Raw genomic sequence first — 26,433 nt, 5'->3', positions numbered from 1 at the left:
GAATGTTGTGTGAAATTTTGATGAGGAATGATTATAGGGACGGTGTCAAAATTTTGTAATTTGCTTAGAATTAATGGGAATTTATTGATTTGATGCATAAACCGATTGAAATTTTAGGTTTTTGTGAAGAATTGGTAAGAAAATAAAATTTGCTTATTATTTTGAGGAAGTTTGGCGAAAGTTTGAAGAAGTTTCAGACAATGTTGATGAAGTTTGAGCAATGTAATACAAGTTTGAAACGTTTTTAATGGCCTAAAAAACTTAAAATGAGGTTGCAATAACGTTTAAAAAGTTTGAATCATTTGTAGATTCATGGAAAGTAGTTTAAGCATAGCTGAGAAGTGAAAAAAGTATAGATGTCATGCTGTATAAACATATTCAGCCACATTTTCATAACTTTTATGCAAATGAAATGCTTCAAACTATATTGGAAAATTATTTTTGAACACATTTTGCTGTCTGCCTGCTCTGCAATACGTTAAACGATGAAACACCTTCATATTTCTTGACTTAAACTGTTCATTGGGGTATCTATTAGTTATAAAAGTAACCCCTGCCAACACCCCAGGAACCTCTCCATTAGGCACCCCTTTGGCACGCATGACTCAACTCGGAGGAGCTTCATCTGTCATTCATTCAGTCATTCTCCCCTTAACTCTTTGTTTCTATGACCCTTTCAAATGTTCAATGCATTTCCCATTACCATCCTGACACCACAGACTGAGACCCTATCCCTATCCCTGGGCAAACAAGGCAATAATCTACGACTACATACGACGTACGGCAATCATCCAATAAAGCCAACAAAGTCATTAACGAGGCCCTTAACACTACTAACAAACGGTTTATATGGTTCGAGGCTCTCTCGCTCTGTCCTCATCCCTGCCTGACTCTCTCTCTCTCTCCACACTCCAGTCGCGAACTATCCCCCTTCCTGCTTCTAGCCGCTCTCTCTCACTTGCTCTCTCTCCCCCTCTCCAGTTTCTATCTCTTCTCACACATGTGAATTCCAATGCCATGGTTAAATTATTTAATTTATGAGCCGCAACATGGGGAAACGCATCTATGGAAAACGCAGAAAAAGAAGAGTTAACCCCGGCGGCGGAAGGGGGCAAATAAATTTCCATTTTGCTAATCAAATTTATTGCACTTTGTGCCGCGGCTTATTCAATTACACTCCAATAAGAGGGAAAGAGTGAGATAGGAAGCGTCAAGAAAGAGCGAAGAGCAGCAGCCGAAACCGCGGCGAGAGAGAGAGAGAGAGCAGCCAGCGTCGCCGCCGCCGCCGCCATTACTGCGCTCTGTTCGTGGGCGCCGCCTCCCATAGGCTGTCGCCGCCACTCGCTCTCTCGCTCCCGCTCGCACACACAGCAAAAGAGGGCGGAGCACCTGCCGCCGCCAACACCTGTGACGATCGATCGCAGCCGACGATCGCATAGCTGCCTCTCGCTCTGGCACACGGGGAGCCGATGCCATAAACAACACACGGAAGAGAGGCAGAAAGAGCAGCAGCAGCAACAGCAACTGAAGCAGAAGCAGCAACAACTCCCAACCGGTTGTGGCACCTGGGGAACGGAACCCACCTGAGTTTTTCACCGGCACGACAGTGGCTCTTGCTGTAGTTCGCTTGCGGCACTGACGGCGCCCGGTCATCGTCTTTCGTGGACGCGCTCTCTCTCGGTTCCATCCCCATTCGTGGCTCACCGTTCACCGTTCACCGTTCTTCGTTTTCGCTCTTCGTTCTCCTCCCCGTTGTTTTGTGCTGCACAGTGTGTCGGAGTGTGCTGGAGTTTCTTTGGCGTCTTTGGAGGTGTGAACAACCAACCACTAGCAGATAATAGATCCACGAAGTACCCACAGATCTGACAGTACAGAACCCAAAGCCAAAGACTGATTGACGGAGTGCGCGAAAGACCGTCGGCAAGTGCTGCTGCTGCTCTCCTCGCCGATTGTGTGAACGGAAGGTGCTGATAATAACAGACGAATAAGAAGAATATAAGACCAGATTGGAGCTCTACAAGGAAGATACAACACTGCTCTAGGCGCACACTGAAATATACATAAATAAGGTAAGGATTTGACAGCCGAAAAGTGGGAAGAAACTTGAACAAACTCAAGTGGGAGCTGGCATACCATCTGTAGATTTGATTTAATTCTCCCTTCATCTCACTTATCGATAGATAAATCCAGATAGATAATTGATAGTTGCAGAGCACGTGCCGCGTCACTTGACTATCTGGTAGACTTTATGAGTTCATAGAGATGAAGATTTAAAGAAATTTATGAGGCGTTCTATAGGTAAAGACTGAGGAAAAAGTTATAAATGGGAGCCACAACAATTGCATGGGTAACAAAAGACTTTCCTTACCATAGAAAAACAGAAAGATAGGAAAATAGTCAAGAGTCATCGTGAGTTTCGTCTAGATTAAAAGTTATTCATCAAAAATCATTTCAGAAGCATTCATAGTACCTATTGAGTCCATATCTAAAGGTAATATGCTACAGATAGGAACATAGGTTTAAAGGTCTGCTATCTTTCTAGGCAAGCCACTAAGAAAAAACGTTCATGGAAGCCCATAAACGAATATCCAAAGTGGGGAAAAAATTGCCTAAATGATACGCAAAATGTGACAATATCCCCTTGCCTTAGCTCCCAACCCATAACTCCCACAATAATCTACAATCTACAATCTCCCAATCCAAAATGCAGCCCCGGAAATTCTTCCTCCCACCCACTTTGTATCACTTTTGTAGCTATCACTCCAAAGATATGATCCCCACTCGGACTTAACCTACTTCTCAGCATGATTGACAAATATTACAAGTATAACCCACACAAATATATTTCATAATTAAACCAACAAATCAACCAATCAGCAAGGGGCAGTGGGGGGGGGCAAATGAAGAAAAGTAAAACGTAGAATTAAATATCATTAAATTTGATTAATTCCCCAACTGGACACATCCTATCACGCCGCGTATCATATCAATCCGAATCATATCAACGCTGTAGACCAATAGTGAGGGAATTGATTTGATTAACCAAGAAAGTGGAGAGGGGAGGTAGAAGACTTCGCTTTGAGCTCCTGCTGATAGCTCGATAAGTTTTATCGCTGATTGGGTTTAATTAAACACCATTAAAGAGTACAAATTGTCAGCGGCACAGCCACAGCCACAGCCACAGCCTGTGGCCAATAAATCACGTTTTGTCTGGCTGATGTTTGTTCAATTGTGGGCCTGCCCAGTGGGCTGCTTCTTGTACCCGTGTTTTCCGTACAGAATAAATGAAATTAACCGGGCCCCCGGGCCATATCGTACCAAGATAATCGTGTCAAAAAAAAAGCCCTGACCACTTCACTTGCGACGTGAACGAGAGCCTCACAGACCTCGATAGACAGACCACCAGAGCCACCCAGCAGATAAGCCAGCAACAGTTGGGGTCGGTGATAATCGAATTGGCCAGCACTTGGCACCAAAACAATTGATTTAATTAATAATAATGCCCCATGTGACTTGTCAGCAGCAATCTGAACGCAAATTCTGATGACGCAAATGGTCGGGGGGGCTGGTATCTTCGGGGTAGCATCTTTTGTCCTCCGGTAGATAGTGCTGTGGGCGGGAGATCTGCCCCGCCCGATAAGATTGTTGTGCTCCTACCGAGTCAAAATTAAAATATGTTTGAAAGGAGAGCAGCTGGCTGGAGCTGGGTTCAATTCAATTACCGCAACATACAATTAAAACTTGTTGCCAGATATATAGATAGCGTGCCCCTTGGTATCTTATAGATACAAGCGAACGCTTTTTTTGGCAGCTATCGGTACACGTTCTGATTGCCCCTGCGATTGTTTGACAACTAACCAATATCTGCCTCCACTTTGATTGAAGTTTGATTGAGCAACACCCCCAAAAGAGCGACAGACTCCGCGATCTGTGCAGCCTAAGATGGCGCCAAGGATTCATTGAGATGTGCTTCATTAATTCCCATACCCAACCCCAACCCCAAGCCAGTGCTCGCTGCTTTGGACTAAATGGAACATGCAAACATGAGAAATCAACGTCGTCGTCGGACACATCTCCAAATTGCTCTGCCTCGGATTTCGCTTATCAAACCCTACAAGACAATGACAGAGGGCAGAGGCAGACCATCCAGACTGACCAGCCCAGACAGATGGAGCTGGAGTTGGAGTGCAGACAGACGGCGTCGCGCAACAGTTGTCCGAACAACAGATCAGAGATCCCTCTCCACGATGCTCCTGCTTGCAGCCTGCTGCCGCTGCTGTTGGCCCCGCATCAACATCACCAACATATCCAACATCAGCCACAGCATCGCCGGCCATCAACAACAAGCAGAGCCACAGAGCCACAGAGCCACAGTCAGAGAGCCACAGCTTGGAAGTGGGCTACGCGTCTGGCTGAAACGTGGGGACATGGATCGTGGGGACCTGAGTCACAACTTGAACCTGCAACTACCTTTGGGGCTACCGTCCCAGCAATCTACTCCATTAGGGTGGCCAAAGCAGTTGGTGTTTTCTGCCGAGAGTTGACAACGAAGTGGGGAATACACTAAGAAATAGCATTGGGGGATGGGCAGCTATGCTGCAGATCTAACAGCTTTTAAGGGATGAAGAGAATGCTGAAACAGTTTAAAATTCCTTGAAAAGAGAGCTATGGAAACCTTAAATAATGATCATCATAATTTGAAGCTTAAACCTCAAATGAGAATACAATCAGCAGCAGACTTCCATAGCAGAGAAAAAGCTATCAAAATTGTAGATCAGCGATCTTTTATTTCCTAAATGCATACATCGATATTTCAGTAATAGATCAATAGATCAAATATGTTTCTACAAAGGAATACAACTCTTCAAATACAATAAATTATGAGAGAACAAAGCGGAACTCGTGGAAGATCGAATATTCTTTTGGAAAACTACTTGTTGAATTTTTTATTGAGGATCAGTGATAGATAAATATCTAATTATTATAAGTGAAGATCCAATTTTCCAAACAAATCAAGAAATAATTATAGATATTCCTACTGCCCAGAATTATGGAAAATTATCCAAATTATTATCCAAACTTTACATTGAGTAAGCTCCACCCATTCCACCACTGATCCGATCCACCTGCCCTGCCCATCTGTAGGCTATCTGTGTGTTAGGGTAGCCCTCGGGTCGAAGTGTCTTTTGTGTCGATTGTCCAGTAAATTGAATTAAGATTGCCCCCAAGAACAACAAATGAGGCAGCCGAGTCAGCTTCGACACAGGATATGAATAAACTAATTATAATTGGGAGAGTGTGTGCATTAGAGGCAGAGGTCCATAAGGTACAGAAGAACAACAGCAACAGCAACAACCAGACGGTGATGATGATGATGACGGGAGGCGCCTGGCTGGGACCAACAACAAGAATGCTGCCTTATCGCACCTGGTCCAAAGACGGCGCCAAGAAACAAACAACGAAACAACAAAATGAGAGAAGAGCTCAGGTGCAGAGAGAGGCACACAGCCACAGAGCCACAGAGCCAAGGGATTGAGATTCAGCTGCAGCCTCATTGTGGTATCAATTTTATGTATTTTTGGGTGACTCAGAAGAGCTCAACGAAAATTAATAATTGACTTTATCAACTGAAACTATTAGGGGGAAGAGAGTTACCAAAGAGGCATGATCGGTCGTAGAGGTGTAGAGGCAATCCATCAAGCGACCACACACTCGGCAGCGTCTCTCCCTTCATGATCGTACCACGAAGAACGAATGAGCTTTCGCCTCTCTGGGGGATTTAAGCCACCCAAAATGTTTGCCATTATCATGGCGGGTGTAGCAGCAGTGTGTCTGGTTGGGGGGGGGAAATTACAATGCCGATCATCAAAGTGTGACTAAAGTGGTTTAGCCTAATGTAAACCCATAAATAAGCAGCCACCAGATACAGAGACGCGACTGCAGACGAGACGCGAGAGAGACGCGGGAGACTCGGGCGACACGAGGGACAGTGGAGACTGCGGAGACTGCGGAGAGACTGTGCAGCGACTCGGCAGTGTAGACTCGAGACGGAGACGCATTAACAAAATGCCAGAAAAGAGCTTCTGTTTGCTGTTCTACCTGGTCCACGGTCGTCTCGTGGTCCGTTCGTTGTGGCTTTTAATGAAATATGCCAAGGCACACGGACGGACACGAAGAAGAAGCTAAAAACACAAAAGTGCAACCATAAAAACGACACCAACAAGCCACGAAGGAGAGAGCGAGAGCGGGAGAGAAAGAGAGAGAGGGGAACTCTGCGTCTGCGTTGAGTTGTGGAAAGAGTAGCCCGCAAAAGGCAGAAACATTGATGCTTATCGAGATGACAGAAGTGACGACAACAGTGAGAGAGAGACACACAGCAGAAGGAGTGGAAGGACTGTGGCAGTACCTGGCAGTGCCTACACTTGTCTTGCTCGTATTACGAATTAATTTCTTCATTTTTCATATGTCTCAGGGAAAAACCCACACAGTTGCTACTTACAATGTTGTGAATGTGCTCTTAAATATAAGTACATATACATATATGTACATCCAACGAAGACACTAATGGAGCTTATCTCTAAACGGAACAAGCAACCGGCAAACAAGTTTCAGTTGCAGACAGACTCTAGCTCTAGCTCTGGTTCTGCTCTGCTCTGCTATGTGTCTGTGTCTGTGGCGCTTTGCCTGATTAGCATCCAGGAACTAAACAGAGAACTTCGACTCTGATGTTGTGTCAAAATGTTAGCCACGAACTAGCGCCCCCGCCTGTGGACTCCACCTGAGAGTCTGCTGTCTTCCTGGTCCACTTCTGGAACTGCTTTCGTACTATCTGCAATTGGGCAGAGCAAGTGCAGCGTTAACTTGATTAGTTGTTGTCCCCGGCACTGACTAAATGAAGCCATGCAGGAGCAGGTCTGCAAAAAAAGAAGCCAGCCAGCAAGCAAGCAAGCAAAACCTGACAGCAAAGAGCTCACTTGGCTTTGCCTTTTAATTACCCAACGAAACGTCAATCAGAGACAACAGCCATCACATCATCCTTCTACTTGTGGGCTGGGAGCTTGCAGCTTGGAACTCTTGGTCCTCTCCTCTTTGTCTCTGATTGCTGCTGGCAAAAGGCAATAATAAAGTCGTAACGCGGATACAATTATAAGGCGGCTCTACAACAAAGCCAAACGGCACACATTCCCCGCATACCTTTTGGGTAGTAGCAAAGAGTCGGCACTGCCAATGCTCCACAGTTTGCTATCGCATGCAATGAATTAATCAGTTTTACGGGTTTAATATAGGAAGAGAGGAAGGGAGGCAGCAGCATAATTGCAATTCGTACAACTAATTTAATAATTTGCAGTCCACGGTCCGCTCGTTTGCTCACAAATTAAGTTTGTCAGCTGTCAATGCGTGGAATTTGTGGACAGCATTCAAAAACTGACAGCACAAATCATATCAGAGGAGTTATGAGTTATTAACTGAACGGCAGACCAGTCGCCTCAACAAGTTGATGGACCCCGCGATGTCCAAAAGGGTTGCCTGGCTGCCTCGTTGCAACTTCATTCCGCAAAAGAATGCAACTAAATCAATCACAGCCACACTAATTTGCCATTTAACAAGGTATTTGGACAATTTTGATATATGTATTCGGCTGCTTCGAGCCACTGAAATGTCAACAGAAGCAGCGGCCATCAATCAAGCAGACTTTTGGGCATGGGACAGGGACAGGAACCGGCTTCTACCTTGCGGCGTGGCGTGGCATTGCAGCAGCACAGAGCCAAGGAAGGTTACACATCGAGTCTAACCATTTAGTTGTCATTAAAGACAACCCTCGTATATTAATTAGCAAAACATGAAATTACCAAAACTTCAACTCTGACGTGAAGTTCAGGCCAGCAAAACCAACTGCTGGCACCTGATATTAATTTGATCTGATAGAAGCGACATGGACATGGACACGGACCTGAACCTGCTTCTGCTTCTCGAACTCAAAGTGGAGCTGTTGCTGCTTGGCTGTGCTGCCGTTGAGTTGATGATGATGAAAATGAAGTTGCCGCCCAATTTAATTAAAATTCCAAACGATCTGCACATGAAAGCTGCCATCAGCCATCAGCAGTGCAGCCACGGCTGCAAAAGTAAACCCAACTCAGCGAGCGAGCTGAAACGTGTTGATGGAAGAGATCAGCTCCAGTCCATCCGTGGTGTCCATGGTGTGGTCATCGATTTGCATTGGCTCTGTCGCTGATGAGACCGAGACCACAGAGCTACAGTTGGAGGTTTCAGACACAGGCCATGACCATAAGGCACGCTCCCGAACCGCAACACTCAGACGAGGGGCATTTGTTGCTAGAAAGAAATAAGTTTTAGAATTGCTGAAAGTGTACAACAGAGTTTTAGGTTTAAAAGAAAGCTTTCAAAAATGTGGCTAAAAATTATTTAGAAAATCGCTTTTTATAGCCGACTACAGATAAATGTATTTAAGAGACAAGAGGAAATGTTTTCAACCCAATTCTTTGTATGTAATCTTGTTCAGAATCCCTAAACGATTCGATATAACATGCCTGTCATTAATTTCCATAGCCAGATTGTAGAAAATAAATTCCCCAGCTTAGCTGACCCTCCCGCCTCGCACTTGAGCGCTTTCTTCCAGTGTGTCTGAGCATTTAGGGGTGAGTTTTCCAGTTCGACACGTGCTCTCTTCTGGGTAGAAACTTTCTCGTAAAAGTAGCTTCACAAGATGGTTATAGCATTGGAAAGCATTTATTCATTGTTTGATTCTTTTCATGGATTTTCTAACCCTCTGCATAATTTTCTTCCAACTAAATTGCATTTCCAACCACAAAAAGTCTCTACTCCAACTCATGTTGACCAGTGTAACCGCAGCTGTAACCTCGGAGCCCACAGTCCCGATTCGATTCGATCCGACTTGGTCATGGCTGCGAGTACGAGTCGATGTCAGAAATTACAGAAATTGGCATAATAAAGTGCACGATAATTGCACGTTTAGCGTTTATTGAATTACGAGCTTCTAATGCGCGACTATAACCCCTTAGAGCCCCGTCTATAATCTGTGTACACCCCCTCGTTCTCTTGTTTGCAGCTGCCTTTGGTGGGATACTGGAGTACTGGAGTACTGGTGTGCCTTGGTGGATTATGGGCATATCGGAGGAGATCAAGCTGGAGGAACTACCGCAAGAAGCCAAATTGGGGCACCCGGATGGCACCGTTGTGGTCGAACGTGGCTCGGTGCTCGTCTCCTCAGCGTCGGCGGCCACCGCCGGGGCCTCGCTAACGGTTTCAATTTCTGGAGGTGGCGCACCCAGCGGCGCCAGCGGGGGCACCAACAGCCCCATCTCGGACGCGAACAGTGACTGCGAGGCGGACGAGTATGCGCCGAAGCGGAAGCAGCGTCGCTATCGGACAACCTTCACCAGCTTTCAGCTGGAGGAGCTCGAGAAGGCCTTCTCACGCACCCATTACCCCGATGTGTTTACGAGGTGAGTAAGAGTGAGAACCAAAACAACGGCAACAACAGCAAGAACAAGTATATAATATGACAAAAGATAAGAGCGACAGAATGGAAAATGGTCACAAAAACTTTTTCGAGAGGAGAGAAATGAAATTTGCATAAATCGCTCATCGAGACATCAACCAGGCATCGAGACAAAAGGGAATGACAGAGAGAGAGAGAAACAGAGAGAGACGCTTCTTGGTTTTACGACTTCGAGTGATAATAATACTTACGACGACCCCCCTGAGTGGATGGATGGATTTTCCAATCGATTTTATTTGGAGCAACATTTGTATGCGCTTTTATTTGTTATATTCTATGCGATTACAAATCACCAAAGATCAGGCCTCTGCTTGCTCCCATAGATCCGAATCGATGACCCGACTTCCAGAGTTCAATTAGCATGCAGAAATCTCTCGAGACTCGTTCTCTCACTGAAAGACAGCCAAAGTAATTGCCATAAATTAAAAGTCAGACTGGAACTCAAAGTAAACTGCTAATTGAGACCACACGATGCCCAAGCGAAAAAGCACAGCAACAAAAAAAATGCAAAAGCTTTACAAGTCAATAGCAGCATCGGCAGCAGCGCAACAATTAGATCAACTTTTTGCACTGCCTGTTGCTGCTGCAGTTCTCAATTCATTAAGGCCTGCTTGCTGCTTGATTTGAATGCGGGGCAATTAATTAGGCAAATAAATCAAATCGAATTTAATTTGTATTTAAGCTGCAATTAGCACTTGGCTGCAGGCAGAGAGAGACGAGTGTGAGAGAGAGAGACGCGTGCGAGAGGTCACAGCAAAGAGAGTAACTCGCATAGATTAAAGCTTTTAGATGCACGTGTGAAAGAGGGAGCAAGAGAGATCTGTCTTGGGTGAGCTTTATGAAACTGAGAGAGAAGCGCCGTTAGGTGCATGCAAACAGAAGTGCAGCAGGTAGAAACGCAAAGGAGGGACGCTAGAGAGAACAGCAGAGAGAGTCTCTGGCAAAGATTTTTTGTTTACAGCAAATAAAAAGCTTTCATCGCCTGCCCCTGCAATTTATTATCAACTAAATCTTCTCTGTATTTGCCACTAAACCTCTGGTTTTTCTTTCAACTTTTTACAGAGAAGAGCTGGCGATGAAAATTGGCTTAACCGAGGCGCGCATTCAGGTAAGGCCCACAAAGAGATTTGCGGTTGATTCGCGTGCCCCACGTGCAGCCGGCAAACAATGTTGTAAAATTGAAAAATAATGGAGCATGTCGTCCCTAATGAAATCGACTCGCAGATAGACAGACCATCCAGGGGGAGAGCAGAACCAAAGAGAGAGAAATGAATGTGCATTCAATTTTATTTTGGTTTAGTGCCAGTCATTACAATCTACGGCGCTTCTTGTTTTTAATCATTCCCCCCGCAATGCCAAACAACATTATTTGCTTAACCGAACATCCATTTTCCCCAAAGGACTACAAATACTGTCAGTTTCCCCACTCCGTTCCGAGAGTCTGAGTCCGAGTCCGAGTTTGAGTGCAATCAGCCACCGTTCTTGTCCCTGGGTTTTCGACTCCCATATTCAGATTGTTATGTTAAAAACTAATTAAAGGGGCGTTTTCAATAACAACGCCCATTAATTGGATGAGGTTTGAGGCGTCTTCCCGTGCACTGGAGGATGCTGTGTTCGCCGATACAGTAGCCTGCCAGCCACACATAATTCATGGCCTTCTCTCATTCATTTCTTCCTTCCTCCTCCTCCTTCTCCTTGTTGTTGCTGTTGCAGGTCTGGTTCCAGAATCGTCGCGCCAAGTGGCGCAAGCAGGAGAAGGTGGGTCCACAGTCGCATCCGTACAATCCCTACCTGCCAAGCGGCGCCGCCAGCATGCAGACGGTGGTGGGGGCCGCCCTGCCGCCCAACCCCTTCACCCATTTGGGCTTCCAGCTGCGCAAGCCCTTCGATGCCCAACACGCGGCGAATCTGGCCGCCTTCCGCTACCCGCATCTCTCGGCAGCGCCCATGATCCCATCCGGCTACTTCAATCAGTTCCAGCGGTGAGTACCGAATCCCCCAGAGAACTAGTTCGTATAATCCAAGATGTTCTCTCTCTCTTTTAGGGCGCCTCCACACATGCTGCCGCCGGGCATGGCCGGGATGTACTCGCCCTCCAGCTCCTTCCAGTCGCTCTTGGCCAACATGACGGCAGTGCCGCGCGGCCCACACACCCACATGCCGCCAATGGGTGGCAAGCCCATGCTGGTGGGATCGCCCGACCTTCACTCGCCCAACCATCTGCTGGCCTCGCCGCCCACCTCGCCCGCCTCTGGAGCCTCGCAGCATCAGCATCAGCCTCCTCCGCCCCAGCAGCAGCAGCAGCCGCCACCACACGCCCAGCCCTCGCAGCTGTCGCCCCAGCAGCTGGTGGGTATCTCGCTCACCCACCAGGTGCCCTGCGGCTCGCCCACACAGACGTCGCCCGTGGCCCTGACCCTGGCCCACTCGCCGCAGCGCCAACTGCCGCCGGCACAGCTGCCGCCGCAGCGTTCCTCCACGCCGCCCGAGGACCGACGCACTTCCTCGATTGCCGCCCTACGGCTCAAGGCCCGCGAGCACGAACTAAAACTGGAGCTCCTGCGACAGAATGGTCATGGCAACGATGTCGTCAGCTAGCTGGGGGTGTTTGAGTGCCCCAAGTTCCCAAATTCAAGTGCAAAACATTTGCTGGTTCACTTTAGTCGTAAGCGAATAAGTTATTTCATTGTATGTGCAAGTATTTAACACGGAATTTTGCAAAATAAAATTCACAAAAGTAAACTGAAGAAACTGAATGAACTAAGGCAGAGAGTGTACCAAGGAAAACCAAGGAGAATACAGTGTGGAATACAGTGAAAAAGTGACATGAACTTCACACTTAAAAGAAAACGTCTCAAACTGAAGAAAGATCTTTTGGTTGAAGGGTTTTACTTTAAAACTTTACTTTTAAAGAATTTTCGAACACTTCGAAGACCTCTCTAAATTTGTAAATATTCTTGAGAATTTCTAAATATTTATTTATGCTCCAAGTTCCCATTTCCATTAAAGTTTAGTCAATATTTTATACCTCTCCTTAAGGACTTCAACTTTCAAAACTTCTCCCTTCACAAACTGGCTTCCAAATCCCCTACTTTCCCTTCCAAAGACACACACATTATTAGTTATAAACAATACCTTTAGCCTCCTCCTCGTTTTCTTTTGTCTTCTTTTGGTAATTCCCACAAATTACCCATAAGCCGCGGCCTAATAGCTCTGCCTCTCCCTCTCTCGTAACCCTCCTAATACGCGTAACAACACCTACTTATGAGAGTCGAATACAGTGAATCACGGCCAGTCTGACCAGATCTTGGGAGTACGAATACGAGTCCGAGTCGGATCTGCCATTAATCAGTTGTATTCCCATAAATCAGAGAAGAGAATGGAATTGGGTTTGGATTGGGACTGGGATGGGAGCCACGAAGGGAGGCATGATCAAAAACAAGAGAATCATCATGCACAGGGGAGGGTGCTACAAATATAAATTTATGAATAAATTAGAAACAAATTAAATATGTTAATGATTCGAAGTCGAAGTTCGAACAACAACAATGATCGAGAGAGCGCGGAACTTCGAAGAGGAAACTTCGCTTGAGATCTTCGATCGTCTTCGATCTTAAGATGATTTCTCTCTCGCTTGCTTTTGTTTGTGAATTATGCGCGGTAATTAATAAAATGGAATATTTATGATAACATTTATAAAACACGAAGTTGCCTAATTCGATTACCGGATTTTATCTTCTGTTCATCCGCTCGCTTGTTGGCCAGACTTTCGGACTCGATGGCACAAAAAGAGGCAGTGCCAGATCTTGACTTGGGATCCTCCTCACATGGCCGGGTAATTGCGATGAGGTGGAACTGTGATAATCATGTTTAACCGACGGACAACGGCTGCAGGGCCTACGCCTCTCAGACTGTATAATTTTGTGCCTCTCTCTCTCTCATGCATTTCAATGAGTTCGTCAAATGCAGAGCACAAAAAAAGCGACAAGCAAAGAGTGAGAGAAAAAAGAGATCCAAACAATTCATTTGCATAATAATCAAGCCAAAGGGGAGGGCATGACTATGGGTATGCCATGGAGGCAGGGCCACAGAGAGTGGCGGAGGTTCAACAACCATATTAATAATCATTAATTAAGGCGACTAATTAACGCTGACATTAAGAGACTGCATTTTAATTACTCCCCAACGTCAATTTGATTTGATTTGATATTAGTTTAGTTTCTGTCTGTGGAGATTGCACAATACCTACGACACTGAGAGAAATGTGATGTGGAAAAGGAGCTCACAAGATGGCAAGTCAAAATATGCTCATAAATCTAAACTCCATAGGAACAATACATAAAGTGTTAACAGGATAATAACTCCATTCCCCCAGGCATGGCAAATGTTGAACAAAAATATTTTTTATGCATCTATAATAAATTTAAAGAATATATAAAAATCCCACAAAGTTACCGAACCATAAAATTAATATCTTCCCCTCAGTCACCATCTTTCCGGTCGACTTCCCTTTCTCAGTTAATTTCTTTCAGTGCATTTCCAATTGCTTGTACAACATCTCTATTCTATTTGAGTAAATGCTTTTAATTTGTTAGCAAATTTGCACAGAAACATTCGATTAATGCGCTTTTTTGTTAGGTTTTAATTCAATTTATCTGCAACACAAACTTAATTGTTGATTCCACGAGCAGTGACTGCACAAAATCAGCAAAAAACCACAAGCGTAAAGGCAGGAGCGACCTTTTAGCTACCCTGGAGAACTGCATAAAGCCATATAAAAGAAAACATTAACAAGAAATTCGATTTAAAGCCACTTTGGATGATCAATAAATGCATTTTTGTGACGTTTGGTAAGCATTTCTCTTCAGAAATCAAAAAGGAAGATTGTCTTTTAAGCAATTTTTTCTTTGTCAACTCTAAAATATGGTAATACGATTTTGGAGCCAGAGAATCAGAAATACCTTGAAAAGGGATTTTTGGCAAGTAAATAGACAGAGGAACATGGCTAATATCGCCTCAAAATGATTGCTGTTCCAGAACTACTTTTTACTTAATTCTCAGCTTCGGAATTACTTGCTTCTCTGCCAAACAAACCCTTGCTCAAAATCATGATACCCTGCTGCTGTCTGCTGTCCAGGCTACCAAGCACCTGAAAGGCGGTTGTTTTTCTGTTCATTTTTTCTTAACTCTTTCTTTGTGTTGGTTGTTGGTTTTTTTTCTCTTTCGTTTTTTGTTGCCTTGCAAGACAAAATGCAGTTGCTGCTGCCTTTGAATATATGTATATGTATGTGTATGTATGTACATATAATTGCTGGTGTGCTTGTCTGTGTGTTTCGTGTGTCGGCGCAATTAAGTTTGCGTTTAATTTGCAATTATCCAAACGACTCAAACTAATTAGCGCCACTTTGATTAAGCCTGCCAACAACAAATGGAAATGGAAATGAAAATGGATAGTGGATAATGGAAAAACGAAAAATATTTTTGCAGGCAGCTTTTCCATGATACGACCACAGAGTGAGGGTCAGGCCGAAACCGAAAAAAAAAATAGTTAAATGCAAAAATCTTAATTCGATTTATGACGCAGGGAATTGCACATGATTGGAAATCATTGTGGCCCTGAAATATATCCCCAGCATTTGTGTGGCTAGAGGTATGCATAGATTATTGGCCATAAAAAATCTCCAAGCCGACAACATCTGTGGTGGGAATCGTTTTTTGAGGGAATTATAAATTCATTCAAACAAACAAAAGACTTGGGCAACGAACCACATAGAGGGGGATGCGAGACATCTGTGAATTTTGTAGCTGAAAATGTATTTTCAGTTCGATGTGAATGGAACCAGTAAGCCAGTTACATGTTAAAGCCATTTCCAGGGCAGTTGATGAGATAATCTGTAATCACCGATGGGAAAATACATAATCGATGTTGGAGCGGGCGGACGCCGATGGTTTGCTGTATTATCGAAGCTGCAGATCTCTCCTTTGGCTGCTCTTGAAGTTCACCTCATAATTTCTCCCATTTGCCTCAAGGTGTGTTTTTATCTAGCTGATAATCTATTTAGATCTTTAGATTTTTCAAAGATGAGCTCATCGCTCTAACCTGCATACGCGTATTTCCTTTTGCTCATAAAAAGTATCTTTATTGATCTCTACAACACATTCCCCCCCAAAAAAAACGAACACATTGACACATTTTATGGGCACACTTTTAACTTCGAATCTTCCATCGAAGATGTTCTGATCTGAGTCACTTTTTTTGTTTACCTTAATAAAGAATAGCGATTAAACAATTAGCAGCCGTTTCTTAGAGTGAAGTTTCGGATATTTTTTAGGTACAATAAATAAATGTGATTCATCATAGGATCGCTTTTATCAACAAATTCATTGATTCCCGGTTTGAATACGTATTCTGGGATTGAAAATGGGTAAGCATGATTTGATTAATTTTATTTTCTTTGTAAGGACTTTGAAAAATTAAGGAACACATTTCTTGGGCTAATTTTTTATTTGAAACACTCTTTTGTAGGGTATTAAAATTCATCAAAAATTCCAAATCCTTTGCGTTTTTGTTTTTATTCATGTAAACTTTTCTTCCTTTCGCTTGTTTATCGAGCAGTTAAAATTATACAGTGTTTTTCGGGACTTGTGCATAAATTAAATCAAGGCGGCAAACTACCAACTCGACTTGCATGTGCAGGGTACAGAGTAAAGGTAGACGCAGGAGCTGCCAGAGATGGAAAGAGCTACAGAAGGAGCTCCCAGACAGACAGCGGCAGAAGCTAACAATTCCATTTGGCCTGCTGCTGCTGCTGCTGCTGCTGCATTAATGGGAGCATGTCGAACGGTGGCTTTGGGTTGATGTTCGGTTCCTAATTAACTTGTTGCCATAATTGCTCACTTTTTATGTGTTGCATGTGATTGTTGCATGCTGCTGCTTGACCAAGGAGGAGTGCTACAAAATTTCAATATAAATCAAGAAATGCAGCGGGCAGCTCGTGCGACCTCATAAGTGCCGACAAAACGGTAACGATGTGACTTTTATTATGTCCCAAAGACAGCGCCACACAGACAGACACACACAGAGGAAGAGACAGACAGACAGAAGAGAGACTGAATGAGAGAGAGGCAGCGAGAGGTAGCGCGCGGCAGAGAGAGACAGGCAGAAAGAGAGAAACAAAACGAAATGGGGAACACATTTGGCGCCGTAGCAATTAGTTATCAAAGACGTCGCTCATTGACAAGCAAAAGTCAAAGCACTCGCAGTGCCACCCAAGACAGAGGAACAGAATGGGAATGGGCAGGGGAATGCCGGGGAAGGAACCAAGGAAAGCTACACATAAAGTGGGGACATTATCCCCATATATAAATGATGACTCAGCCACGGGGCGCGATATGAAGACAAAAGTAAAAAAAGTAAAACAAAAGAAAGACGAAAGACGACACCAAAAGACGAAGATCGACTACCGAAGTTTTTGTTTTTGGTGTAAGTGTCTCCGCCACTACCTCTCGCCCCTCTCTGTAATGTTTTGTGTGTGTGTTGTGTGTGTAGCACCGCCCCAAATCATGGCAACGTGTGCCAGAGCCAGAGTCAGCCCAGAGACGTACAATATTAAAACGTAGCACCGGCTAAACATTGATCCTTATCGACAGAGCGAGAGTGGCAAGGGGGGCATGAGGCATGTGTGCAGCAGTACCCACTCGATCCGGGTAGAGGCTGCAATTGGTAGCCAGAACAGCAGTGTCTGTCAGTGGCAGTGGCAGTGGCAGCAACAACTTAGCACGAGACACACTGTGGACACAGCACGCAAGTCTCCAGAGGAGCGCAGGAGCCGCTGCAGCGCGCCGTCTACGGATCAGCCCTCATATTCGTAAGGTACGAGAAGTGCTTGGCAGAAATACATACATATGTATGTATGTGCATATGTACATACATATGTTTGTATGTATGCATGTATGTACAAATGTAAGCTGTACATCGAATGAGTTATTCCAGTTGGAGAGCTGCAAACTTCATGGGTTGCTGCTGAGGTAGCCAAAACATATTCTTTTATGATATTTTTATGAGGTTTCGTTGCAGCTGAAAAGTAAGTAATTTGTTGACGTTGGAAAGTTGTATTTAACGCCTAATTCTATCTCATTTAATTATCTACAGCCTCGCTTTCCGCTCCTTGAAAGTTTTTCTTACTTAGAGATAACAAAATCCCACAAAAACTTTGTTAAGCCAAACTTTTCGTAACTGAAACACAGTCAAGGAACAAAATCAGATATCTATACATTTAACACAATTCATAGTTAAGTATAATGTGATGGATAATATGATAAAAGCTAGGAAAAGATAAAAAATAACTCCCTCAACTCGTAAAACAGAAACCTCTGTTCAAACTTCAGTTTATATTTTATGTCTCCATCTAATTAAATCGAATATATATTTATGTATCTCCACGTTTCAATCTGAGCATCGTTTTATGTTCGTTTAGTCGAGAGATATACAACTTCCTATAGGGCGAGCGATGTGTGGTGTGGTGTGTGGAGCATCCTACTGACCCATTCCCATGCCAGCAAAAATGAATTCATAATTTTCGTCGACTACGAAATCTATGCGCTAATTAAATAAACATAAAACCCTGGACGGGGCATTATCTACGCCTCCTTAGCTTATCTGCCTCAGCGACACATGTAAGAGATCGAATCGAGATCTCATTTTCGAGGCATTTGCATATTTCTGACTCGATTTGGGTTTAGTTTTTTGTTTTTTTTGTGTTGCCCACGCAGCTGCGCAGCCATAATGAGGCTGATTAGAGCTCGTTTTTGTCGTAGGTGTTGCAGCGTGTAAGATTAGATTAGGCTAATCAGTGGGATCAGCTGGAGCTGCCGCAGCTAGGGGGCAGCACAGCTCTACATGGAGAGAAAGATCAAAACGAAAGCCGTGAGGCATGCCAGCACTCGCAATCCGAAGGAGAGTGGCCACTGGCCATCGATAATTGCGGCTAATTAACTCTGCAACTGCAACGTTTGCAACGGCTGCCATGCGATTTATAATTTGAGTTTGCCACAAATTAAAATTGCCATCGGGCAAGGCATTTGCGGCATGCGACGCGACGCTGCGAAATCTGACAAACAGCGGGACACAGGCATAATAAAAATATCTGAAATGTGAAATTAAATAGGACGCTGCCAGCAGCTGCCACCGCCCCAAAACTGCACAGAGAGAAAACAGTGGGGAAGAGGGAGAGCAATCTGTCGAGGCCTCACTGGAAGAGCGCAAACAGTGCGAAGAATAGGACATAAAAACCCACCCCTAAATGCTAAGCCACACTGGGAGATCAGCTCCTATTTACAGGTAAAAGAAGTGGAGGGAGATAAAGGCTAGAAATATATTTAGGAAATTTTACACACTAACTAGAATCATTTACCAATTTTCTTTCTGTAATAATTTCACACATTTTTGTCCACTGTCTCCATTTCTTTCAGTGCATCTTGCTTTGACATTTTTGGGCGTGCCCCCCAAAAAAGGGAGCACATCTCAGCGCTGTCCCTTCCCTCACTAATTTGCCATTTAGTGCGGCATTCATGGCATTTGGGTGACAAGAGCAAGAGCAAGAGCAAGCCCAAGGCATGGACAGAAGGCGGCCAAAACTTTAATGGCTTAATGTGGCAATGTGGTATATATTTTTGGCCTGGCAATTCTTCTGTTATTTGTCTGATTTTTCAATCAGCAGCAGGAGAGAGTGAGGAGTTGGAGGCCGTGCAATTACCTCCAGGCCACAGATCGCAGATCGCTTAAAATCTTATTAAGTTTTGTTTGTTTTCATCATTGTTTTCACGGCCGAGGCCCATTTTCGGCCATTAAGAGTGAAAATCTTGTGTAAATCGAATTATTTGTAATTTATGGTGTGGCAGCAGTCGGCTCCCCCGCTCCCCACTCATACCCCGCAACTTGTCCCAGTAAATGGAGGATTATTACCCATGCAGGCATCATCATTTTCAACCTCTTCGTCCGGAGGTATAGCCATAGCTAAACCAATAACCATTAAGCGTGCTAAAATCAATCGCAATTGCCCGGTACTGACCAGGGCCTGGTCCACCTCCACCTCCACCTCCACCTGATCCTCTGCAGGCGTCTCGCTCGCTCGCTCTCTTCCTCGTTTTGCGGTTACAATTTGCAGACGATTTGCGGTTCCGTCTCTCTGTCTCCCTCTCTCTCTCTCTCTCTCACCGTTGTGGGTTACCTCAAAAGCCAACATGGCTGGATCGAATCCAGCTCCAAGACCAAACTGGTTCAAACAGATTATCGATTTTCAATTACGCGGCGAGTGTGCGGCTAAGTAGTTTGGTTTTTGTTTGGTCTAGCAATTTTCGACGGCACAACTGCAGCTGGCAGCTCCCCAGCTCCCCAGCTCCAGCAATCATTTAGTAAGTAATCGAAAGGGGGCAGCCAACACAGGGGTAAAAACGATGCAACAATACAAATTATGGCAAGAACTTGCATGCAAAAACAAAGTGTAGATACGAAGAAAGAATTGGTTGTGCTTGGCGTAAGCAAAGAAAGAGTTGAATTTTGCTTAGAGTTGGAGTAGAAATAATTTGTGGAAAATTGTATATAAAATTCGGAGTTGGAAAAGTAAATTTAATACTAATTTGGATAATATTTATAGGCGCACTTTTCTATTACAATTTGTTGGAATAAATTTGCATACAATTTTTGATAAGAATTGCTGCAAAAAGACTGCCACAAAAATCATTTCTACCGCTACAAAAAAGCATCAAAGAAAGAATTGGTTTTGCTTAAAGTTTGCTTAAATTAGAAATAATTTGTGGAAAATAATGAATAAGTTAATTTAAAACTATGAACATTTTTTACAAGTAATTTTCATAATTTTTGCCATCAGAATTGCTACACAAACTGCCACAAAAAAAGTGCCACCAAAAGTGTTGCGGATATTCCATTAAAATAAAACAAACAAATTGAAACATAAACACAGAGTTGCTCCTATATAGGTGTAGTCTCATATTACAGACTGCACCAAAGTCTAATTAAAGTTTGCTAAAGAGTTACGTTACCTCCCAGGGGGATTAAACAAATTGAGTGCGACACTCGGCAGCGACTAGCCATCAAGCGCGGTGAGGCTGTCAGTCACTGACTAACTCCACGCCTAACCATATACAGATATCCATGGCAAACACACACACACACACACACACACACACACACACAATTTGGTATCTTATCTAACGAATCGTTTAGCAAGTATAACCCGTTTGGCTGCTGACTGGGACCTGTCCCGCGAGATCTATGAATGAAAGCGTTGGCCCGACAGCGAGAGGAGGGAGACCCCTAGTTGGGCTCTATGCTAATCGCTGGGCTTATAATTAATTAATTAGGCAGCTAGCCATGATCCGCAGAAGGGATACATCTCTGCCTCTCCCTGTGGCCGAGTTTGTGGCCCAAGTCTTTTGAGTTTGCTTGCGAGTCTCCGCACTTTGGGTTCACTTTTTTTGGTGTCTTGCTGCTGGGCTTGATTGTTGTTGCCCGGCGAAGCGTCAGAAATTTAATCAAAATTTTCATAAACGCTCTGCGCACCAAATTGCACATTTAATGACAATAATTTACGTAATGGATTTTCATGTTCTCGTAATTGAATTTATTTTAATTTAAACTAAATTGCACTACGCGTTCCGCGAATGGGGTTCTGGGGACTGTGGCAGTGGATCTCTGGATGGCTGTGGCCCCAACGGAGCCAACGGAATGTATAATTTTATGCGCTCACGCGGCCGCTCCACTAATTGATTATAATTCTGTCAGTCGCCACCGTTGCAGCCAGGCTGCCAGGCGACCTGCCACTTCAGCTGGGCATGTGTCCCAGAGTCGCCGAGTCTCTGGGTCTGCTCCACATTTCGCGCATTATTTCGCGCTCGTTAGCCGGGCTTCAGGCTGCTGCTGCTGCTGCTGCTGCTGCTGCTGCAACATCACCATACACAAGCCCCAGCCCAGGCCCAAGACCAAGCCCATCATCATCAGCGACAGCATCAGCATCAGGCTCTCGAACGGCAGTGCTCCATCATCAATCGCTGGGCTTGAGATGAGCGCGTGAATTAATAATTTCATGAACTTACAGTAACTGTAGGAATGCGGCAAGATTTTTACTATATTTTCTACGTTGCCAAAATGCAGACAAAAATAATCTTGAAAGGCAGACAAACTATTTTTATATTTTTCAGCTAAAATTCTCTATAAAAAATTCAGCTTCATGTCTTCATGTCGAGGCACGCATTTCTCTAGAAAAAAAATTCCCACTGGTTCTAGTACAAATCCTACCTCCAATAGCTCCCAAAAAAAGCTGTATTTTCCATCTCTGACTCACGCGCCCATCTCTAGCTGTAACGCGGCTGCCGCTGTGTGCCTGGCAGGTGTTTCGGGCGATCGAATCCAGCGATCGATTCGCTTCTTCGTGGCAGCCTGTTAATAAATACTCATCGCCCTGCCTGGTGTCCACTGAGGATGCCCAGTGCAGCGCCGAGGACTGCTGAGGTGTTCTGTAAAACTGTTTGATGGATTTCATAATAGTCGGGCATTATGTTTGCTTCCGCTGTCAGGCGATGCTGTTGCCGCAATTTACTTTTTATGAATGTCAATCGTTTTTTAATTAATTGCAGGCCGTTTTCGGGCAGGCAAACCGCCTCCCCGCAACAAAAAAATGAAAATTATGAACTGCTTTGGGGCATTGCATAAATCTGTATATTGATGGGCGATCATTAAAGCACGCTCTCGGATTCATTTCGTTTCGATCGTAAAAATGTGTCTCTCACATTTTGATGTGCCAATAACAATTCTCTCTATGAGCCATTAAAAGTAATTCCCCAAATTTAATTCCGATTCGCTGATTTGCTGTATGTGGCGATCGTCTCGTCTGCGTCTCTCTGCAGTTCATTAAAGGCGCTTAAATTGTATTTCAATGCAGTGTCCGGAGGGGGTCCACACGAGCGCCAGAAGCGCACAAATCCAATCAAAATGCACACCGAAGAAGACGCCGCTCCACAGCCAGAGCCAGAGCCAGAGCCAGACCTCGAGTCGGTCGAAGTCGTCTTCGACCCCCTGTGCGAGTCATTGTCGTAAATCACACATTAAAATATTTATTTGTATTTTTAGTTGTTCAAAAATTAGCTAAGAGCCCCCTCTGCTCGCACTGGACGGACCCTGGCCTCCTGGAACATCGATCGATCGTCTTGGGTTCGCTCTTCGGTCGTCGCTCGTCGGTCGTCGCTCGTCGCTGTCGGAGACGGGACGCTGGGCTTTTGTTGTTCGAGTGAATTTTAATTTCCTTTTTATGATATTTTAATTTATTTCAGCGTAAATCAAAACCCAAACGAGGCCTCCCGCCCGCTGCAGGGGCTGCACTTTTAATAAATTAGATTACTCTTCGGTTCTGCAGATCGTCTCGGGCGTGGAGGAGCTCCTGCGAATGGCAACGGCGCTTCCCCTCTCGGACAACCGCGCGAACTGCATAAATCTTTGGCCCTACTCCGCAAAAGAGGCGGCGGCGGAGGCGGAGGCGGCATCCTCTCTCTCCTTGGTGGCTAACAAGCTCGCAAAACACTCTGAGGATCTGCATCTGGATCTGTGGCATGCAGACCAAAGATTGCTTTTTCACAGCTTGAGGTACGTCCGGCGGTTTATTAATTTGACGTTTCCCCTTCAGTTGCAGCAGCAGTCCAAGGACAGCGGACGAGCCGGGAACGGGCTAGTTAACGGTGCAACAATTTGTACACTTTAACGGCTCCCCATTGGCGTGTGGGCGTGGCCAGTTGGAGGGAGAAGGAGAGTTCATCCCACAGCAATTAGATTGACTTCTGTTTACAGAGGAGCGCCAGAGACAGGCATCAACTGTTTTAATTTTTGTGTGTCCACTGTTACAAGGGAGTGGTGGGAGCCATAATTAACTTATTTACTAAATTTTTTTTATTTTTTTTATTTTTGTTTAAGTTTGCCAAAAACGATTGTGCGGGGGAGCAGTAGTAGCTATCGAGTGGTGCTACTGTTACTGTTACTGTAATGTTATTGTTTTACAGCTGCAAAATCGCACTGCTTGCACTGCTTCAGTAGGTTCCCTAGCATTCTCCTCGATGGCGCCAGTGTGAAGAACAAAAGTACGAAAAAATTTGTTTAAAGAACAAACGTTACGAAAAACTGTTAAAAATGCAATAAAAAATACAATATAAAATTAGATAATTTGTGCTGAGTAAAGTCCCAGGGCCAATGCAAAGGCGGTTCCATTTCAGCTTACATTTCTTCGACGCTATTTTGCGTGGAACTTTTGTTGCATTTGAACAGCTGAGCAGCTGAACACTTAAGTTTGTAGCTGCCTGCTGGTTAATTTATTTATTTTATTAACTTTGTCAACGAAATCAAAACGAATGCGAATTTTGGTAGCCGGCCTGCAGCTCGACTGTTAACAACTCCCCTTCGAACATCCCAACAGCGAGAACACGCTTGATCCAGGCCATCCCCCTTAAAACTCTATGGAACAAACTCGATGGCCTTATGTTAACAGCTCTTCCCCATCGAACCATTGGCCTGAGCTCGGACTGGAAGTATTCATTTCTGCAGGGGTGGCTTCAAACCAGTACTGTAAGGCAGCATAATGAACGCACAACATTATGTTATGTTACAGAGCGGTTAGTTAACAGGTCTCTGGTATAAGGAATTAACAAAAATATGGAAAGGGCTCAAGAGACAGAGAGAGCTCTGTTCAGAGCGAATGTTGTTGATGCTGTTGTCCCGGAAAGGAAAGAAGGCGAGCGGATAAGTTAATGTACAATCTCTGTTCGCTTTAAAAGCATATGAGGCGATGTTGTCTTTATGCCTGAACAGAGAGAGCCCTTCCTCCCTGGGCACCCCTGCTCCCAACCCAATTGCTGTTTACACGCCTTGAGAAGTGCGATGTGCGGGAACGAACGGGAGCGAGAGAGTCTGCCAGGGCATCGCATTTGCATAAAGCTGCAATGTCGAGGATGGGGGACAACGTCACCAACTTGTTAGCGGACGCTCGCATTTTTACTTGCATACATATGCAGAGATAATGCGCCGCCCATTGCCACCCAATGGCCACGTCCTTGCCACACCCTCACTGGGCAACCTGCAACCTCGTCCACCCATGCATGTCAGCGACAGTGGCACTGGCACTGGCTGTGGCAGTCTCAGGGGCCGGCAATGTCATGGCTGCGTGCGTGTCTAAGGGAGCACATAAGTCCCAGAAATCCCAGCGAGTCCGTGTCGTGTGCTTTAGGGGCATCTAGAGTGAACTACGAAATAGCATGAGGAAACAGACTGGCATAACCCATCGAAAGGTATAAAAAAAAAACAACACCAGCGATCCACGCTGGTCAATCCAACGCTTTGAGAACAATTCTCTTGGAGCCATTGAAGACAATATTGAAGAGATATGTACATACATACATAAGAAGACATCCAATGGAGACACATAGACAAGAAGTTTGTGTGTTGTTTAGTATACATTAGTTAGAGATGGACAATGGCCGCAATTTTTCGAATCGTGCCAACACGAAAATTAAAAATTTCAATACGCACGTTTATACATTTTACGAATTGTGGTGTATCTTTATGAGTTACTTCAAACAGTTGTTAGAAAGTAATAAAATAAGTAATAAGTAATAAAGTAATAGTAATGGTAAAGTAAAGTAATAAGTGAATACACATTTATAGTTTCGTGCAGGTTCGTGCCCAATAATTCCAGTTCAAGCTCATCTTTAGGTGGGTACACCAGCAAAAGCATAACGGATTATCAACCGTTACTTTTGCGGAACACATCCAATCGGCAAACATATATTTCTCTCGCTCACACTGCCGGTCCTATAATGCCGCTTTTAATTTGTACATGCATGGGCACACATGCACAGGCCCACGCATGGTGAAATTATACAAGGTGGTGTATATTCTGTCTTTGTCATTTGTCAAAAATTTAAATCGAAGCAGTAGCAAACAATAATCTCCACTTCTTGACTGTCGTTTCACGTGAAGGTTGTCTTTTTCAATAATCTGCATTTATACAAATGGAAATGGATACTGAGAAAGAAGTCGGGGATATGCGCGTTCTGCTCCAGTCATGGAATGTCGCCGATCTTCTCCCACGCTTGGAAGGTAACAAATTGAGAGAAATTGAGAGCAGAATGACGGCTTAAACGTTTTTTTCCGAACCACAGAGCAGGCCATCGGCATAAACGAACTGTACATGATGAAACCACATCACTTGCCTGAGCTGCTCCAGAATGTTGGCTTGGGAGAGCGCATACGCTTCGAGCATCACCTGGAGCGCTGGCGCCATGGGCTAAAATGGCCCCTCCAAAGTGTGCAGGAGCAGAAACACTGCCAGGGTTGTCGTTGTGCGACTGACTACGCTGCGGACACTGCCCATTCCGATGATTCATTGGCTAACTCAAACGCCGAAACCGTGCAGGCCAACATTGAGCCTGAGCCAGTGGCAAACGAAGTAAAGAAGGAAAGCGGCGATGAGGACCAGAAGCTGGAAGCGCTTACAGTGCTGGGCATTCTAAAGGCCGGCGGCACGCGCTCCCAGTCGCTGCTCGATGTCGTTGGACAGCCAAAGTGCCTGGATGCAGGGCAGCGGCGGCTGCTCATCCGGTTGATTTCCGACTACTACCTAGAAAATGGTCAGCGACTGTCGCTGCCGTTCAGCTACCAACTGGAGGAGGAGATACTGCGCCTCTTTCCCAAGGAAGAATTGCAACATTACCGCAAAACATTCCGTGGCAAGATCTATGTGCGCTTCATAAACATGAAGGGCAACAAGAGAGTCAGCCCTGCCCCACCCCGTCAAATGCCAAAGCGTAGACGCCACTGATTGCTCTCCGATAGA

General features: G+C 44.7%; 2 protein-coding genes across 2 annotated transcripts; both read left to right on the top strand.

The window, feature by feature from the left end:
* The first annotated feature begins 1,610 nt into the window (after window positions 1–1,610).
* LOC117902478 (homeobox protein aristaless) lies at window positions 1,611–12,286 on the top strand. The gene is made up of 5 exons (XM_034813888.1): window positions 1,611–2,069; window positions 9,089–9,485; window positions 10,604–10,649; window positions 11,255–11,523; window positions 11,587–12,286. The coding sequence occupies exons 2-5, from the start codon at window positions 9,142–9,144 to the stop codon at window positions 12,137–12,139; spliced, it is 1,212 nt and encodes a 403-aa protein (XP_034669779.1). The 5' UTR covers window positions 1,611–2,069; window positions 9,089–9,141; the 3' UTR covers window positions 12,140–12,286.
* Window positions 12,287–25,564: 13,278 nt separating this feature from the next.
* On the top strand, window positions 25,565–26,418 carry LOC117901351. The gene is made up of 2 exons (XM_034812062.1): window positions 25,565–25,697; window positions 25,760–26,418. Exons 1-2 carry the CDS (start codon window positions 25,610–25,612, stop codon window positions 26,416–26,418), a joined length of 747 nt encoding a protein of 248 aa, XP_034667953.1. The 5' UTR covers window positions 25,565–25,609.
* The last annotated feature ends 15 nt before the right edge of the window (window positions 26,419–26,433 follow it).

The sequence above is a fragment of the Drosophila subobscura genome, chromosome U (assembly GCF_008121235.1).
Source record: "Drosophila subobscura isolate 14011-0131.10 chromosome U, UCBerk_Dsub_1.0, whole genome shotgun sequence".
NCBI lineage: Eukaryota > Metazoa > Arthropoda > Insecta > Diptera > Drosophilidae > Drosophila > Drosophila subobscura.
This window is presented reverse-complemented; position numbering and strand designations above follow the sequence as displayed.

What these genes read in the sequence shown, in the direction of transcription:
- LOC117902478 (XM_034813888.1), top strand. Translation starts at nt 9,142, where the DNA reads ATGGGCATATCGGAGGAGATCAAGCTGGAGGAACTACCGCAAGAAGCC. An exon ending in TACCCCGATGTGTTTACGAG is followed by an intron (nt 9,486 to 10,603) that starts GTGAGTAAGAGT and finishes AACTTTTTACAG; the next exon opens with AGAAGAGCTGGCGATGAAAA. An exon ending in TAACCGAGGCGCGCATTCAG is followed by an intron (nt 10,650 to 11,254) that starts GTAAGGCCCACA and finishes TTGCTGTTGCAG; the next exon opens with GTCTGGTTCCAGAATCGTCG.
- LOC117901351 (XM_034812062.1), top strand. Translation starts at nt 25,610, where the DNA reads ATGGAAATGGATACTGAGAAAGAAGTCGGGGATATGCGCGTTCTGCTC. An exon ending in TCTTCTCCCACGCTTGGAAG is followed by an intron (nt 25,698 to 25,759) that starts GTAACAAATTGA and finishes TCCGAACCACAG; the next exon opens with AGCAGGCCATCGGCATAAAC.